At 49.3% G+C, this 18,432-nt stretch overlaps 4 protein-coding genes across 4 annotated transcripts; 1 reads left to right on the top strand and 3 right to left on the bottom strand.

Moving 5' to 3' along the window:
* Window positions 1–9: 9 nt before the first annotated feature.
* On the bottom strand, window positions 10–798 carry J7T55_005774 (uncharacterized protein; the record flags this gene model as incomplete). Its single annotated transcript, XM_053137011.1, has 1 exon — window positions 10–798. One exon carries the CDS (start codon window positions 796–798, stop codon window positions 10–12), a length of 789 nt encoding a protein of 262 aa, XP_053000545.1.
* A 670-nt stretch (window positions 799–1,468) lies between these two features.
* J7T55_005775 (glucose-methanol-choline oxidoreductase) lies at window positions 1,469–6,805 on the bottom strand (the record flags this gene model as incomplete). Its single annotated transcript, XM_053137022.1, has 9 exons — window positions 1,469–1,938; window positions 2,002–3,994; window positions 4,100–4,238; window positions 4,343–4,370; window positions 4,728–4,875; window positions 4,960–5,126; window positions 5,230–5,636; window positions 5,716–5,807; window positions 5,870–6,805. The coding sequence occupies 9 exons, from the start codon at window positions 6,803–6,805 to the stop codon at window positions 1,469–1,471; spliced, it is 4,380 nt and encodes a 1,459-aa protein (XP_053000546.1).
* A 747-nt stretch (window positions 6,806–7,552) lies between these two features.
* J7T55_005776 (uncharacterized protein) lies at window positions 7,553–8,498 on the top strand (the record flags this gene model as incomplete). Its single annotated transcript, XM_053137033.1, has 3 exons — window positions 7,553–8,013; window positions 8,101–8,257; window positions 8,319–8,498. 3 exons carry the CDS (start codon window positions 7,553–7,555, stop codon window positions 8,496–8,498), a joined length of 798 nt encoding a protein of 265 aa, XP_053000547.1.
* A 657-nt stretch (window positions 8,499–9,155) lies between these two features.
* Window positions 9,156–17,189, bottom strand: J7T55_005777 (uncharacterized protein; the record flags this gene model as incomplete). The annotated part of the gene is made up of 22 exons (XM_053137044.1): window positions 9,156–9,320; window positions 9,393–9,399; window positions 9,453–9,499; window positions 9,690–9,856; window positions 9,917–10,403; window positions 10,500–10,585; window positions 10,663–10,719; window positions 10,875–11,033; window positions 11,375–11,677; window positions 11,757–12,717; window positions 12,772–12,995; window positions 13,068–13,137; window positions 13,218–13,900; window positions 14,060–14,177; window positions 14,503–14,616; window positions 14,771–14,915; window positions 15,169–15,245; window positions 15,443–15,545; window positions 15,629–15,955; window positions 16,034–16,158; window positions 16,271–16,539; window positions 16,727–17,189. 22 exons carry the CDS (start codon window positions 17,187–17,189, stop codon window positions 9,156–9,158), a joined length of 5,157 nt encoding a protein of 1,718 aa, XP_053000548.1.
* Window positions 17,190–18,432: the final 1,243 nt, after the last annotated feature.

The raw sequence follows: 18,432 nt of genomic DNA on the forward strand, positions 1-18,432 counted from the left end.
TTCTAATAATTACCACAAACATATACGAATAAGACAGAAGACCGCAAAGCCTGTGAGCATCTCTGCTCGCCACAAACTCAACCGCGCCACATCGCCCCGAACGCTCCCTGCGCCACTACCTACAACCTGGTTAGTAGAGGCCAAGACCTTTTCTCCGGTCGGGTATCGAATATTATATACAGGATCCGACTTCAGCTCGGCCTGCGAGCCAAGCGTGTGATCACAAGTGGCCTGGTTCTGCCCAGACGCCCAGTCCAGCTTACATTTCTCATCATAGCCCAACGAGCACACGGAGTCGGCGATATTATACAATGCATAATTCTTCCCAACCCAGCTGTCCGAATCCTCCAAGCAGCTCGCAACGTAGTTCATGCTATTAGCGGCGCTGAGCGGCAGCCCGTCCGTGTGGATCAAGTCCTTGCAGTCGGACGCGGACGCGTTTTCATAGGTCATCGCCACGGCGCCACCGGCGATTGGGTCCTTGGAGGCGGACTTGCCCGTCTGCAGGTAGTTCCACGCGTCGTAGCTGACATCGTACGCGCCACCGGACTGGTCAATGCGCAGCAGGTGAACGGAGCGGTCGCCGTAGCTGAGCTTGACGCAGATGTTGTTACAATCGACGCTCATTGGCCAGTAGGCCACGCGGTTCGTGTTGATCTTGCATCCCAGGACGCCAATGGAAGACGAGTAGCTGTCGTGGGGCGTTGCCCAGATGCCCGTCCCATCTGCCGAAGCGACGACAATGAGTGTGGCCAGGCACAAGGCCAGGCGGAGAAGAGACGAGGATGCGGTTGGCATGGCAGCCGGCTGACTGATCGATCAAATGAGAGACTGGGAGGCGATCAGGCTGGCTCGCATAAAAGATTGATTAGGGCATTAAGGTTCGACCCTGCCGCCGCGTGTGCGGCTCGTAAATGACGTGTTTACCGGACAGACTCCACGCGGTCGTGTGCAGCGCGGAGAATAAAGGATGTTGTCGAGGGGAGGATCCTGTCGGACCACGAGATTATCTGAGATTATCTGAGATTAAGCTTTGTCGGTTAAAATTAGCAGACTGTTTCAGGCCTAGCGGCTCCAAACCAATCGGCCGGGTGCCTCGGGCCGCAACCCGGCCGAGTGGAAACATTTAACCTTCTTTTGCGGCCAATCTCATTGTTTTAAGCCCGTCCACCCCGTGTATATACACTTGATAATAAGTCATGACACATTCAGACACAGATAGCTATTGTACACCGGAAAATCTCGTTTAGTCAGAAGTGGTTCTGATTGATCCCACCGGCAGACCATGTGCCAATGATGATGAGAAAGGCTGATGGGATCCTAGCACAACAGGTGTTGTCCACATTTTTACGCCAGAAAGATCCATATTTCATGTGTGCGAATGTAATTAAGACAAGACAATGGGACTGGTTTTTATTATTACATTGAGAAGAAAATTATAACTTACCTTTAGGAATATCATTACGAGCTATTCAAAATTGATCCTGAAATCAAAAAATGGCTCGTCGTCATCCATGCCCTCCAATATGACAGGTAGAAAGTCGAAAGACGCAATGTGTACATCTGTAAATTCAGAATACTCCTGCAACATCTTTTCAGCGCCTGCGCAAAAGGGCGCTTCCTCGATGAGCAATGAAAATGCCTCTGCTTCTTGGGGCGATTCGCTTTCCCTGTGAATGACCAGTTGGTTCCTCATGTCTTCGCCAAGCAAACGATACACATGAGGCCGGAGTGTGTGGTTGAGAGACGCTTCTATCACAGTGAAATACACCAAGTGCTTGAGATCATGCGCCGATCGGTTGAGGTTGAACACCCAAAGACCGAGCAATATATCTCGCAGAGGCAAGTTTTCATGTCTGGCACGTGAGTCTCTGCGCGCATTCCAAGCCTCATTGATACAGAGAACGTCGCGGGCCGTTGTATTCGAGCCAAAGTAAACTAACTCATCAATAGACTGCTTGCTTTCTGCCGGATAAGTAATTTTACAAGCTTGGTACTCACACCCCGAGGAGTATAGGTTCTCTACCATGTATGGAAGCGAATCGATTTCCGTGTCATCGACTTGGTAACCCCAATCTTCCAGCCGCTGGACCCTTTTGAAACCATCTGACTCTGACAACACAAGCCTTCGGCCCATCTCAAATGGGTCATTTTTAATAGAGCGACCAGCGAAACTCACAACATTGATCCTGTCGGCAGCACTATCCACGGAGATAAGTCTGCTATGATGCAGCGCTAGCCGTTGCCCAGTTCTGTTTGTTCGTGCAAAGGCTTGGACTTCATGGTCTCGACTGCTCAGAGGACTCATGAGGATCTGATAGTTAGCTGATTGCAGGTTCAGACCAGTTCCTCCCCCCGAGAATGAAGTGATGAGAATGTACGAATGTCTGGCCGTCTTCCGAGCTGTAAGCGAAGTGAAGCTGTTCAGGGCTGCCTCGCGATCAGAAGCGCGAGCCCGGGAATGAAGCAACGCAGGGGCCAAGTCTGGTACACGTTTGAGGAGGATCAAGTACAGGAAAACCGCGGTGCCAAGTGTAGGCGTGATTATGACCATCTTTTTGAGGGCAAGATTCTCCCCATGGCTGTTGGCTGGGAGCTCGGGATCTGCTGCGCGTACGTCCTTGTCCCTTTGCATGCGCTCAATCTCCTCCAACACGAAGTCCAATTTCGGAGAGTTGCGGGCAATCTCATCTAGATATTGCGGAAAGTGTGCGCTCTTCTCGACCTTCAACTTGTTAGAGTCCTTGATGGCCGATATGCTATCCGTGATGTTCTTCTCATCCACGCTGAGCAGACCATTGCGGATGAGAGCAGCTGCCCCCGGGAATAAAGACACAAAATACAGTCTGGGATCAATACCAGAAGCATAATCCGGCTGAAATGGTGCTTCATCCTCCTGGGCTGCGAGTGCTTTTGTACGAATTACCTCTCTGGCCTGGTGCGCCACTGCTTGAACGTCTTCATGATGCTGATCTGGTGTTTTAAGCCATACTGTGTTTGGCAGTATAGTCTGCAGATCTGTGATTGACTTGCCACAAAATTGGGATGTCACGACATTACGAAGAACGAGATCCTTGTCGAAGACTTTGGACCAAAGAGCGAGGAATCTTCGCATGTTGTCGTCCGAAGACTTTGCGGCCGCGTGTGCTGTGACAACGTCCATCACAGACGCGGCTCGTGACAAGTCGATAGAGTTTGCGATCAAACTGATTGGCAATTCCCAGTCGATCAAAAAGCGGATTGGAGTGGCGCTAACCAGCCAGAGATCCATGCCTCCTCTACCTACCTTCGATTGTGCCACAGCAATAGCCATTGATCGAGATTCTAATTTCATGGCCAAATGGCATTCATCTGAGAACATTACTCCGACGTTTACGGACGCGTTTGCAAATTTCTCGAAGACGGTGGGGTTTCCGTGAGAAGATACAACAATGAATGTTTCCGGGGCCGGAGAGTCCCTTGTGGATGGCTGGGCTAGTGATCTTACCATTGCACCAAAATCGCGTTTCAGTCGGGCTGGTACCTCAGAATGGACAATACAGAGGTTGTAGGCCGAAGTGTTGAGGGCTGCGTTTTCAAAAATCTGGATATACTGCCCTATGAGTTGAAGAGGTGCTTGAATTAGGGATATTCCGCGTGGAATGACTCCCGAGTCTACTAGATTCCTGGCCTTTGATGTAGGAACACAGAAGCAGACTATGTCGGAATCCTTTTGCGAAGGACAACACAGATTGTCGCCCCTGGCAGACTGGGGTAAATGAGCATTCGTATTTGGTGATTTCTTGGGACTCGGCTTGGTCTTTTCCCAGAACTGCTTCACCTGACGTTCAGATTCAAAAATGCGAGAACGTAGTATACAGACGATTATGACCAGAAAATTCTTGCCAAGTCCAGTCCCGCTGGCCTGGAGACCGCCGCGTAGTCCAGTGCGCTGCCGTTGATCGAGCATTCTCATAGCCTCCCACAATTGAAATGGCGTTATGAACAGTCTGGACTTGGGTAGAGGTATTGATCGTTTTCGGGGATCGACAACATGATCCCGGGGGTCTACGCCATAGATAAGTTGACCACATTGTGTGATAAAGTCTTCCAAACTTACAGGTGGGGAAGTAGGTAACAGATTGCTCAAATTGTTGGTAGGGTCGGAGTCCGACAACAGAAGAAGACTCTCGAGCTGATTTTGCGCCTCCATCTCTTCAAATGATCCGGCTCTTGGCTGGATGAGGATGAAATGTCGGCTGTTTCTGTTGTGATTCCTGTGGTTGTTGTTTGATCGTAATTTAGAGAACAAGTTCACATGACAGTTCCACGGTATTTATATCCGATCGGGAAACTATCCTACGTGCAGTTTGGAAGCATTGCATACGCCTCTGTACAACGAGAAAACGTTATCATTGGTGAACACACTATGAATACGATTGTTTTGGTCATCAAAGAAGATTGAAAAAGGTAAAGGACGAAAAAGAATAGCATTGGAATATAACAATGGATTGAGCCGGATGAATTCAAAGCTAGCGATGGACATGCTCTTCTCGGATTCTTTATTTCACATTAGGAATAGTCCTTTACCGCACAATGTCATTCATTATGAGGGGTGTTCTCTCGTTTCTGCTCTTTCAAAGCGCCAATTTGCCACTGTCTATGGCATTCTTCTTATCCAGACTGCGTGGTATTGCTGCTGAGTGGATTATTGCCAAAATTGTCCTGTTCAATGACCTGTTGCGCACCATAATGCGCAAAGGCGTACACGGACGCCATTGGGTGGCACCCAGTGGCATATGGCATAGCAGATGAATCTATGACACGGATGCCGTCAAGCCCTCGGATCCGAAAAGATCCGCCCTCCAAGACGCGACCAAGTGAAATTGTGCCAACCTATATCATAATCAGCAATCCATTTGGTAGGACCACAACTGGCAGAACATTGAACTTTCTATCAACACCTTCCACTTCACTTACAGGGTGATGAAATGTGGTCGCTGAATTCTGGATAGCGCGCCATAGGTCTTCATCTGATACGACGTCCGGGCCTGGATACACCTCGCGAACAACGAGTTTGCTGAGCGATTTGTCTGCCCAGACATCGCGAAGCCTCTTATATCCATGAAGCATGGCCGCTTTGTCACCTGGATGATAAAAGAGAGATGATTAGTGTGTCTTGTATCAAGTCTCAACGATTTTTAATTGAGTATTGAACGCAACGAAAGTGCCAGATTAGGTCGCACATACTTGCCGAACCCCAGTAGTTAGAGTTGATGATCGGATCATCGCGGAAGTCATTGGAGGCTAGATGCATCTCTCCGTTTGCTTCAGGTTGTACGAGACCAACGAAACCTGAGACAACATTTCCCGTGGAATTTCCGCTCAAAGGAAGTGTAGCGCACTGGATCAAAAGCTGTCCCCGGTCCTTGGGAAGGTCTTTGTGAAAGGTGCTATTGACGTTGTCGAACACTGAGTCGGGAGCACGGTACACAGCAAATGAAACTCCGTTGGGTGACCCCAAAACTCCTGGAGAGGCCGGCTGTGTATAGTCTGCATTGGCCTGGGCAGCCATAGTATTGTTGTTGTCGTACTGGTACAGCGTCTGCACATCATCGACAACTTCGTACTCAATGAAGGAATTGTGGTGGTCAAATCTATGAGAAAATTGCAAATAGCTGTAAGAATACCTCCTTTTTGTAGACATTTATTCACGGTTGACGGTTCTCGACTCACAAGTTCCTCCCAATTTCTGGAATGTCGGCCACCACATTAATGCTCAGGTTTCGAAGATGGTCGGCTGGCCCCACACCGGAGAGCATGAGAAGCTGATGCACGATGTCAGTCAGCTGTGATTAAACAAGTTTCTACTGCAATAAAAGTCACTTACCTTTGGGCTGTTTATGGCACCACCTGAGAGTATCACTTCCCTGGCCTGAATTGTGGTTTCTTCTGAAGGATCGTCGGGATTCACATAAGTCACACCGGTTGCACGAGTACCGTCAAAGTTGACCCTAGTTACCCAAGCATGATGCAGTTGCTGAGCATTCGATCTAGTAGCCATTTGCCAGCCAAAAGCCTGAGGAGCAAATACTCTAGTTCTGTTCTCCGCACGTATACCAACGAGACCGGTTGAAACACCAATACCGGTACCATCACTCAAGTCGACTAGGGGAAGGTCCAGTGCGGAGGTATAGGCCATCATGACGGCTGTCTCAATTCCGAGGTCGTTGTTCCGCATTGTGAGCTCTATAGGGCCAGTGCCGTACACACTGTGGTTCACTGGTGGGTTGAATGTTTGGTCAGGCAATCGGTTATAGTGAGTAACAGCTCTGAAATGCTCGACTAGGTTGTTCCAGCGCAACCCATCGTCATCTGCGATCTCAGCCCATTCATCAAAGATTGAAGCAGCGCCACGGCAATGTCCAAGATAATTAATAGCGCTACCACCACCAAAGCCACGGCCTTGGTCGAGTGTCGGCGTGCGGCCGTTGAGGTTTGGATCGGGCTGGGACGTGTAGTTCCAGGCGTGCTCAGTAAAAAGCAGCCGCGGTGCGAAAAGCGGTACGTCTATGTTTTCGACATCCGCGTTGTCTGGGCCGGCTTCCAACAGCATCACAGTCATATCAGGGTTGCGCGATAGCTGCTCAGCCACCACAAACCCTGCTGTTCCTCCCCCGACGACCACATAGTCTACTTGTTGAACTTGGCCCCCACCACCAGACTGGCGACGGGATGTAGAAGAGGGCAACGTCGCGGCAGTTTGTGTGGCAAGTGCCCAGAGCAACGAATGCATCACCCTATTGCTCATGGCAGAAGACTTCATGGTGCAAGCTGGTCTGTGATACGTCGGAAGACTTGAAATTGAGGACTATTATGGCAGAGGGCCTGTGCAAGCACTTTGCTATACAACGTCTGAGGTACGCTCTGTTCGGTCAAAGAAGGACTTGTTGGATGACGCATGGTCCATTCTTGGCCACCAAGTCGACCACGGCATTAAGTATTCTAGCGCCATCGTGTAAATCTCATTTCTTCGTAGTATCTCATCGGGTTCATTGATTTAAGTGGAACTTCATCACAATGGAATCTTCCCGAAAGGCCAATTTGCGCAGTGAAGTCCAGCCGTTGAGAGACAAAGAAGGCCAGAGCGAGCTGCGGAGCATGATGGCCGGCATAGTCGGAGCTTTGAAATGAACAGGATCCGAGAATGTGTCCGAGGTTTATTCGGCACCCGGAAAGCGGCTGCGCTAGGGTGCTGCGAGAACCCATACAGGTATAGAGATCTCCATTTGAGAACCTCGAGTGAACGGCCGCCGATAATTGGAGACGGCCTATGGTTGTCACCCCGCCCTGACGGCGAAACCTTATCACAGTAGCACATGCATGCAAGATCGAGCCGCTGACCATTAGAGCGTCCCCGGCAGATTGCTCAGCGTGTTGCCCCTGCAGTGTCCCTAGAACGATCTCTACTCTCATGTGGACTAGTTTGGATCTAGATCGGCTTGTATAAAGCTTTGATACACTCGCACTAGCCCTAAAATCGAGGAGTGGATCCTCAACGTCCGATCTGTACATGCAACACATTACAGCGAAGCTCATATCTGAGATGGCGACCTATCTAATCACCGGAACGGCGAAGGGGCTCGGCTTTGAGCTGACGAAGCAACTCTCCGAGCTACCAGAATCACAGGTATCCAAAATCTTTGCAGTAACACGTAGTCCACCATCCACGGCATTGAGCGATCTAATCACTCGCAACAATGGACGGATCGTCAACATCATTGCGTCAGTCGACGATACCAAAAGTGTAGAGAACGCGGCCCAAGAGATCAAAGGCCAGCTTGGGTCCAAGGGTCTAGACGTTCTCATCAACAACGCCGCCATACAGCAGCATAGTCCCAACAACAAGATGGAGGACTTCAGTGCAGCTGATTTCTCCCGGATCCTTGAAACCAACCTTGTAGGACCCCACCGCGTGATCACAGCATTTTTGCCGCTTCTCCGAGCAGGTACACAGAAGAAAATAATCAACATGTAAGCTTTCTGCATCAACATTTCTTTTATTGTAATTGCCGAGATCATAGGCTCTCTACAGGTTAGGTACTAATCATATGAATACAGCTCCTCGACTATGGGTTCTATTGCGTGGGCAGACGCTATGAACATTGCTCAAGGGTCCGCATACAAGGTTTCTAAGGCAGGCCTTCACATGCTCAACAAGCAATTCTCTTTAGATCTCGCCGAAGAGGGGTTCACGTGTCTTCTAGTATCCCCGGGGGTGAGTGCGAAACTTCAATTTACATGAGACGTGCACGTAACTCACAAAATCTTGCGTCTAGTGGCTCAAGACAGATCTAGGTACCGATTATGGCGATTTTACTGTCGATGTCGGCGCTGCCGAGATCAAAAGAATTGTCCTTGCATCTACGCCGGCTCAGAATGGCAAGTTCCTCAACATACACGTTCCTGGCCACGAAAAATCACCGGGCAGGTATGATGGGAAGGAGATCGAGTGGTGAACCCTTTGGACACACTTCCATACAGAAAGGCACAGCATGTGATATATAGCCGTATCATCGGCCAAAGTTCAAAGTAAATCAGGCACATCCGCTGTTGTTAGACTAAAGCAAGTAGTTCGACATAAAGTCAATGCCGAGTCTGTCAGCGCTTCCTTCACACTGTTGCGTGAATCAAGTCTATTATTCAATGACAATTTATGCGAAGTGTTTCCGTTCTAAATAAACTCTCAAAATTGCCTCAACCTGAGCAAATAGTATCCTTGACCAGGAAAATACTAAAAATGAGTGTTTGATGGTGCTGGAATGACTATCATTTCCATACGAAGCTCTGAGTCGTGCCTACATCAGGATTTCAACCATGAGGCGGTCAATTGCACTCTCGCAGCGAGACCCAAGTGACCTGAAATTCGAGAAGGAGAACCCAAAGTAGGAATTGTAGCGTGTGGTAGGAATCTTGGAGAGTTGTCGATCCGAGTTGGGTCATGTTCGAGCCAATGGGCGCTCGGGGGACTCTGCAGTGGATTCTGCCTGGACCATTTTTAGAGCCGCAATGGGCAGCTGAACACTGGCACACATCTATCTAATTTCTGGCTGTGTACAATCTGACCAAGGCAGTAAGCCGGACTAACTTTACCTTGCCTGAAACTATTCTACTCGTCACCGCTCTTGGAAACCTGAGATCAGCTCCTGGCCCGTCTTGTAAAGAGCCGCTAATCTGAGGTCCCACACCGTTGACGTGCAGCTTCGGTAGGACTTGGTGACTTGTCTCAATATTACTTGCTGAAGTCGTGACATATGCAGCAACTCGGTCCATGGGAAATTCTGCTTGTCATTGGGAGTCCAAGATGTTCCTCTAAGACACAAATAAATAGCTTTGGCTTCAGCCATGCTTACCGGGAGTCTGCGGTGGAGAAGCCATCAAATATGCTCCGCACATCATTTTTAGGGCCTCACCGGTTACTGGTGTTCACTCTCAGGGAAAGCCACGACACAAGCAACGGCTGGAAGTTTCAGATGGGGGTTAGAAAAATGAATGACAGACTCTCCAAACTATGCTTTCAGATTTCAGAGGAGGAGAATTGCCAAGAGCTATTTTGAATTTCGCGAAATTTGTAGTGGTCTTTAATGAAGTTTATGGATCTAGTACGTGGCAGGAACAGAACTTATCTTGCCCCCATCAGTGAGAACTACATTGCCGTGGACCCATGCGCCAGCCCTAGATGCAAGCCATATGATTACACCAGCCATGTCCTCCATGTTTCCCGGCCTCTGCAACGGTGATACAAGAGACGATTTCTCATCGTCTGACAAGTTCTCGGTACTAGCGATGAAGCCCGCTGTCAACTCCGAGGGATAGACTGCGGCCGCGTTAGACATGATGCGAGTGTCAGAACAAAACACCGATGACGGGGGCTTACGGCCAGGCGCGATCACATTGAACCGGATCTTGTATCTGGTAAAGGTAGTTGCAAACTGCTTCATCATGTGGGTCAATCCCGCCTTGCTGGCACTGTACGTATAATGCGGAATAGGAATTCTGTCGTATGCCGCTTCTGATCCTGTTGTAACCACTTGAGAGCTTTGCAGAACGTTTCCCTTCTTGTTGCCTGCATCTAGAAGCGGGAGGAACGCCACTATGGACCAGAAAGGACCACCAATATTTGTGGCAAACGTATTGAGGAAGAGGTCTGGATCGATGTTCCAAAGATCTCTCTGCACATCTGACAAGGGAGACTGGTCTGGCCCACAAATGGAGATGTTATCACCGAACATTGGACCCGTGGTGCCGGCGTTGGCCACCAGCAAGTTGATGTAGCCAACTTCGGATGAGATCCGCTTCGTCACCTTTTCTAAGTCCGCCTTTGATGTGACGTCGCCTACAATGGGGATGAGGTTACTGAATTTCTGGGTGAATAAAATGTCAACACTGTCCAGTTATAGCAATTGCTAATGGGCCAACATTGAATACAAAGAGCGGTTGGCCAATCGATCTGAACATACAGCTTCTGTCTTGGCCACTCTTTCCAAAACATCTTTGCGTCGTCCAATGATATAGACTTTGGCTCCATTCTCTTCGAGGGCTTTTGCTATCATGAGACCAATGCCTGCCTTCTCTGTTACTGCGGATGATCTCATATAGACTGCTATGTTACCGTTTACTCACCCGTGGCACCTCCAGTGACGACAGCTACTAGGTCCTTGACATTGAACAGGTCTGATGCTGATAGTGATGGAGACATTGTTCACAAAAACCGATCGTCAATTATATTGTGTTGGTGTGTCTGAGATGCAGGTAAGTTGTGGATAAGTTGGCAGAGTATATGTGTACTTTCAAGAGAGTGGCGGGCGTTTTAAGCATTTCAGTCAATAAGTCACTGAAAATGAGCAGCTTCTGATAGTTCTGGCATGAAGCTGCGAACCTGAGAAGTCTTTCTTTCGAATAATCCTGCACAGTCGGAGTTATGCGAGTTATGCGGAACTCGGCACCCGGGTACACCCTCATACCCCATTCGTCCGCGGCTACTGCCCACCACTCTGCGCATGGTCGAGTTCAGTAATTTATACAACTCTTTCAAAAGTGCTTGGTCAAACAGTTCATAGGAATTAACGTAGCTGTCAGTTGGCCACCTTCTGAGTACACGACTGTCACTCTGCGCGGGCATGCATAGCCAATTAATGAGAACTCAAAATGAGGACTAAAAAGAGCTGAAATAGTGTATTTCCATCACAAGGCTGTTGCATCTAATCCTCCTGTCTAAGTTGCTACAAATCATGTCTAGCCATTTTGCTCTTGTTTCGCAGCCATGTGCCGTATTTGACTAAGATGAAGGGAATAGGTGTAAAAGCCACTGCGATAAACCCCAAGACAGACGTACTCCAAGCCACACCAAGACCCTCATAGATATTTGTGGCGAAAAGCGGGAATGTTGCGCCCACGAGGCAGCGACTTAGGTCATTTCCTGCAAGTACTGTTGCGGCTTGCGTCGGATATGCTAGAACCAAATAGTTCAAGAGAGCATTGAAAAGTAGAACTATTGCCACCGAGAAAAATGCAGTGCCAATCACAGGCACAATCCAGTGTATGTCTGCCCTGCTGGTCCAGCCGAACCAAAATAAGCACACGGGCAAAGAGACAGCGCCCACATAACAAGGCGGTAGAATCCACTCCGGGACCAGGTCTAAATACTGAAGTGAGCATATGACAATTGCATGATGTTGTGGGGTAAATTGCTTGAAGGACCTGGATTGTCGACTCACCACCGTGTTTCGCAACTTTGGGCTCAAGAGACTTGTGTAGCCACCAAAAGTACCCGGGTAGCGTGAGGATGGCACCAATCAAGATACCCAAGAACATCAGCCCTGAAGTCCCAAGGCTGAATCCATATATGTCTATGAAGACAATTGGAAAAGATTCGAACCACATATACAGCAAACCATAGATAAATGCCGAGTACAAATTGAGCGCTAGAACGATCGGCTCTGTGAATGTCACCGTGAACGGTCGCACAAGCGTATTCATTAGCATATCTTTCAACGTGACGCCTCGCTCATGCGAGGCGATGTCCGCTTCGCAGACGAGCTTAGGGTTCCCAGTCAATTTCCGCAACCGGCTTGCCCTCCTGTGCAGAATATTGGCAGCCGATGTTTCTGGAAGCAGAAAGAATAGGACGAGGAGCGTGAATGAAGAGATCCAGAAGACAATCAGAAAGACCCAAGTCCAATCTCTTGCCTCGACAGCAAAACCTCCAATGAGCGGACCCAACGTCGGTCCACAGATGCAGAAGAGCCCCCAAAGAGCCATACCGTAGGCACCTTTGGTTGGAGTGAACATCTCGGCAATGCTCGCTCCTCCGGTCGCTAGACTTGGGCTACCCACGAAACCGGCCAGAAAGCGCAGACCGAGGAGGGTGGAAATATTCGTAGCTAGAGCCGTGGGCACTTGTAGAGCCACAAAAGCAACCAGCGTCAAAATGTAGACGCTGGTGCGACCAATGGCCGGGAGCTCCGACAGAGGCGACCAGAGCATAGGTCCAAAGCCATAGCCAACCACGAAGGCTGTGAGTCCCGATATTGACATGACATGTGAGACGCCAAAGGCTCGGCCAATGTCACCGACCGCCGAGGAGTAAATGGCAGCGGCAATGTAGACTGCGAACGTAAGAAGGCACACTTCGAAAGTGACAAACAGCTTCGTGGCCGCCGACCAATTCTGAGGGTTCTGCGCCACCGTATTAGTTTATCATTGGCTTGGCATGTCATGTGCTGAACTTACCTCTGGATCGTCTGAACCGTACCAGCCAACAATGTAAAAGCCTGCTCTTCTATCAACTTCCCAGTCCGGAACCAGAACTTCGTTGGAATCCCAAGTTTCTCCGGAATCATCTAGGCCCTTTTCAACATCTACTTTATCGACCCGAATTTCTTGCAGAGGAATCTCGTCACTAAACCGTCGCTTTGGTCTTGAACGCCTATCTCCGGTAAATCTTGGCCGCTTGACTGGGTGGGAAGAAAGGTCTTGTCGGCTACTTGTGACCGTAACTGTCTTCTCGGACCCAATGAAAATCATACATGAGATGAACTTGAGAATTTCGAAGCCGATGAAGTAGCGTTTCACAGAGGCAGACTTGTTGTTGGCTCTCTATACTCAGTCGTAATATTAACATTTGAAAGGGCGTTTGCCTGAGTACCACCGTCACTCACGGTCGAGGGCTAACTTACGGCAGGGGTGTTCTTTTTTTGCATCGGTGAATTCCTCCGTTCCAAAACAGCTCTCTCCACTGTAGGCTGGCCGGTCCTCCTGTTAGTGTCCCTAGGGCTGTTTGGGGGATAGGCCCTCTCATGTTCAAGGGCCGGAGAGAAGAGTGTCTCAGCGGAGCGGCTGTAGCTGAGTCTTGCTGCTTTGGGGGTAAACCTGAAGTCTTCGCGCAGACGATAACTGGATTGTCCACCGAAGCTGTCAAGTCGGCTTGTCTCCGCAGTGTTTGAAGGGTAGGGTCCCTCTGGTACAAGTGTTGCTGACGACGGCTTGCTGTTCAGCCACGCCGACCTTCCCACGCTCTCTTCACTTGGGCGCCGCGATTTTCTTATACGAACTTCTTCCGGGGGCTCAGGAGGCAATGGTGGATACTGGGGGTGTCTTGCCTGCTGATATTCCTCAGCAAAATAGCTATTTTGGTGAAATGTCGATTCTCCTGCAGGCGGAGAATTTCTTCTAGGATTCTTTGGAGGCAGCTGAGGTACTATTGGACTTGTTACTGCTACTCCGATGGTTGTGAGGAAGGGATCGTCGTCGGCAAGATAGTGCTGCCATATGGCAGGCTGAGTCTCCTCAGGATACTTGAAGACTCTACCTCCCGTGACAAAGCGACAGCACCACCCAAAGAAGGAATCGCGGAATATTGCTATCACCATGCTGAGAGACGCGCCCAATGTCGGGTGTGCCTAGATCGACTTCGCTCGTGAATGGATGCACGTGAATTAGCTAGGTAGGTTTGGGTACGGACTTGCTGAAAAACAGTCGGCGTCTAGCACAGGAGCCACACCAGTCTGTGTAGACGTACACGAGAGGTCCAGGCAGCTTGGGTCCTCGCCGATTCTGTTAACTTCGGAAATGTTGATATCCATAGCCATGTGCTTTCTCGGGCACTTGGCGGTTCTCAGCGTATACATGCAAGCATTCTGGGGTCATCAGGGGCAGGGGACTATTCCACAAGTCTGGTACATGGAGACTTCGAAAATTAATTCCAGCCTCGGAAAATCTTTCCTTAACTCTTATGTGCACAGATCTTGCGCCTTGCCGGTCATCTGTGAGTGTAACAACGAGCGTCAAATCCTCATATCATTGAAGCTTGTCCGTACGGAAAGGGTTCTGCGAGGATTACCAACTCAGTTGCAGGTCACCACGCGTGTAGACCAATCCGTGAGGGCAAATTCTTCGCAAAATCTCATTGGACCGACCCATCACGCATGGACTCTCCCCCCCGGTTCTGTTAGAGTGCCGTACCCCGGTGAACCTTGAAACCTGGCATGCTGTACGTATTACGGCACCCGTCTTGTCCTGCCTGTATCCGGCAGCCGGGCGCCGCACTTTGAGCAGTGAGTTAACACCCTTGCTAGCCTATGCATTCAATTGTTCCAAAACCACGCTAGTGACGCTCCAAGCTACAATAACCCAAATGTTGCCGCAAGTTTTCAACGCGTCAACACAGCCGTGAAATTGACGTGTCTACGCGGGGCGAAGGCCTGAAGTGTCGCTTTACGACTGAACGTACCATATATATCACCTGACATAAATCGAGCCAGAGTGGTATCGTGGTATGGCACGCCGATTCACCCCGATAGAGCGCACCATGTTGAAGAGCTTGCTTGACATCGACATTGCCGATGATGCCACCATAGTTAGGACAATGAAATGTGCTGAACGTTAGGTTCGTAAACTGAGTAATAGATCGACATAATTGGCCTAATCGTCAAGCCTGCCAACCCGTATGGCAGGCTGCGGCTTGCGGATTACCATTTTCATGTATGCTATACGCCCGCCGGAAGGCACCATAATTAGTCACTTTGACGCTGCATTGGCGCTTCAAAACCCTGGTTGACATGCTAGCTTGGAAGAACAAGATGCGTCACTCTACAAGTTTTTGTGCCTTATCGCGCAAATACGACGCACCGTTGCCACTCGATGTTCGCTAGCGGTGCAGTGTTCTCGGCAGCATTGCCAAACCATGACAGTCTTGACATCACTGGCTAGAGTATTGCTGGGATAATTACCTCGTTGAAAGGGAGGTGAGAGGCGTTGAGGACTTAGGTTTACCGCTTAGCTTTCTTGATTACCCTTATGTGCAGAGAACTAGTTCCTGTACAACTGAGCAACAATCCCCAGTCCGGGCGTCTTACTATCCTCTCCAGATTTTAGCCTTAGATAGTTTGAAACCCCCAGGTACTCTCGTTTGGAAGACACCGGTTGGGTCGTACTTCATAGCCACTTCCCGCATTCGCTTGAAATTGTCCTCTCCGTACGTGCTCAATGGGTCCTGAGAGATATCACTGTAATTAAGATAACGAAATCCCATATTTCTGGTGCTCCCTTCAGTATTCATGCGTCACGATGGCAATTTGTGACGACTTACTGGTCGATCGACTGAGAAAAAGCCTCGAGCTCATCAAGACCCTCTTTGAATGTTGAGACGTAAGCGGATCTGTGTAAATTGTCGGTCGCCAGCGATGCTTGAAGAAGAATGCAGTCGTCCTCGATATTTTCGACGCCCATAATATTTCCCGCACAGGCGGCAGAGTTCCGGCCAAAACAAGCGGGAAACGGGTGGACTACGAAGTAGACTGCAATCTCCCTATCGGGTAAACGTTCTGCAAAACTGCGAACTATGCTCGCGTGGGTCTCTGATATCTTCGTGAGGATCCGCATGTCGAGTTTCAGAAGTAAATTAAAAGTTGTGTATCTGTTCATGCAAAACATCAGTCTGTGTTGAATAGGTCAAGTTGCCTGGTTGCTCGCAATCATATTTCTGGGTACGCACTCTCCTGGAGGTGTTGCGAGCGTTTCCATTTTCCTAGCTACCGTTGTGGATCCTTCATTCACAATCTGGCATCCACAAATAGTTTTGAATTTCGCCAGAGACTTGCTATCCTCTTGGCCGTCAAGCTGTGTCAATATTGCGGTAATAACTGGCCGCTTCGATGTGGTTGAAGAATACCACTTCGTTCTTAAGTCAGAAAATTTCCAGGTCTAGAGTAGGTTCGAGAATTTTACTCACGAAGGGCAATAAATGGGCATCGGACTCCTTGTTCAAACCCTTGGTAAACTCGAAGTGAGCTGCCAACAATTCGTCTGTCGACTTGCTGGGATAAGTTACGACGGCGTCCCATATACCATCTTGGCTTGTTGGGAATGCTTGCATGTCGAAACGGGTGACTATGCCGAAATTGTTGCCACCACCCTTTAATACCTGAAACAAGTCGAAATTTACATCGCGATTAGCTTGGACAATGCTGCCATCGGCAAGTACCACCTCAAAATTGATAACTTGGTCGCATCCAAATCCTCTTCGGCAAGTATATAGACTCGTCCCGCCGCCTAACAAGAATCCTGCCACGGCAACATCCCGTTCACGGCCACCTGCAACCATCACATTGTCTTATCATGGGAACATCCAGGCGTTAGCCCATGCGATTCAAAGAGATAGGGTTAGGACACAGGGTAGGCGACTCACACTTTTCAAGCTCCGCATACACATCTCCCCAGCGCGCGCCTGGCTCGAGGGACGCCAGATTAGTTTCAGCGTTGTATTTGGTGCTATGGAGGAGGCCGAGATCAATAGTGACACCATCTTCAATACTGCTTGCTCCAGGGGCAGCCATGTGTCCTCCGCTTCGAATTGCGATCTGACATCCAGGAGTATTTACAAGGGCCTTCAAGGCCATTGATACTTCGCGAGTGTCCCGAGGTTGGACAACAGCCCACGGTCTGAGTTGCGAGGTACGTGACCAATACGATTCAATCCGAGTTTCAAAGCGCTCTTGCCCAGGCAGGTATACGACATCTCCCAGTCCGACATCCATTAATGCCTTGACTGCAGACGCCGCCGTGGGAGAGTAAAAGACATTGTACACAGGGCTATATCGAGATTCGTTTTCAGTGAGACTGACATTGGTGGTGCTTGCAACAGTCGACATTTTGACCCGAGTAGAGCGAACGCAGAATGTCTAAAGGTGTGGAAATGGCATGTCATTAGAACACCACATTTGTAAATTCATATGCTTGTAATATCTGTTTTGTGAAGTAATATACTGAGCGATTGGCCATTCTGCTGAAGCCATCCTAGCGTAAGGCGAATCCACGGCACGAACAGTGAGCTTCGTTGCCATGAACAAGCTTACATCGAAAGCCAACTCGGCTTCCGGCCATTAAAGATCTTGATACTCTGATAAAGTACTATCATTCTCAGCATCTGATTTGCCAGTCGATGGGTATCTTGGTGCTGGAACAATATTTGTTCCGCCGGTCGGCCTCCGAATCGCCGAGTGCTACCGCATTGTGAACGCCGTGCCAAGACGGTGCTTGCCAAATTTCCGGCACGCACAAAATCCAGTGGTTTAAATAGTAGGAAAACAACTTTCCACACCTACTTAATGTCTTTCTTCTATCATGAAACTGATCTTGGCTACCGTCAGTCCCACTTCCAAGACGCGCTTCAAATTGTGACGTCTCATCAGTGTCTGCGAGCGCCTGCAAGGAAACCTGCACGGCACTGATTCAGCTGCTGAACCAATGCCTCGGCGCTAAGGCGATCTCCGTGGCGGCTGACTCGTTCACTGATGACGGCAGACAACAGCCTGTCGACGCAGTCACGAAGACTGCATACCAAGAGTAGATTGTGCTAGTAAACTTCAGCCGCACACAAGCCGCCACCCTCGATGCAACGGATCAGAACTCCATGGCAGGTGCAGCGAACATGCGTTTGAAGAGTGTAATCCGATTCGTTCACTAGGTGTGAATCCCGCGATGTATCAAGTATTCTGTTGGCCAGCGGCCTCTTCGGCAGATTCGGGTAAGTCATTAACCGCCGATTTATGGCGTGAGAACATCCAGAAAACACAGATACATCATCTAACAATCCTATGCATATCAAAATGGCGTTCAAATTTCCGGTGGATTTCGACTTGAAGTGTTGCTGATAATACGAAATAGCCTTCGCATCCTCCACGGTATCGCTATCCACTACGGCGAAGCTACCGTCAATAGTAGACGCCACAAGTTCCGTGCGGCCTACCGAGATATGCTTTCGGTGCATAACCGTTCAAGGCATGATCTCCTTTAATCCACTGCGGCGGTTTCACGCTGTTCCAGTTTTTGATCTGAGGTGGCCTGTCTTGTCTCTAATCAGGCTAGCATGCCAAGTCGATCCGATGTCCAAGC

The sequence above is a fragment of the Diaporthe amygdali genome, assembly GCF_026229845.1.
Source record: "Diaporthe amygdali strain CAA958 chromosome Unknown NODE_1_length_4327563_cov_65_473760, whole genome shotgun sequence".
NCBI classification, from domain to species: Eukaryota; Fungi; Ascomycota; class Sordariomycetes; order Diaporthales; family Diaporthaceae; genus Diaporthe; species Diaporthe amygdali.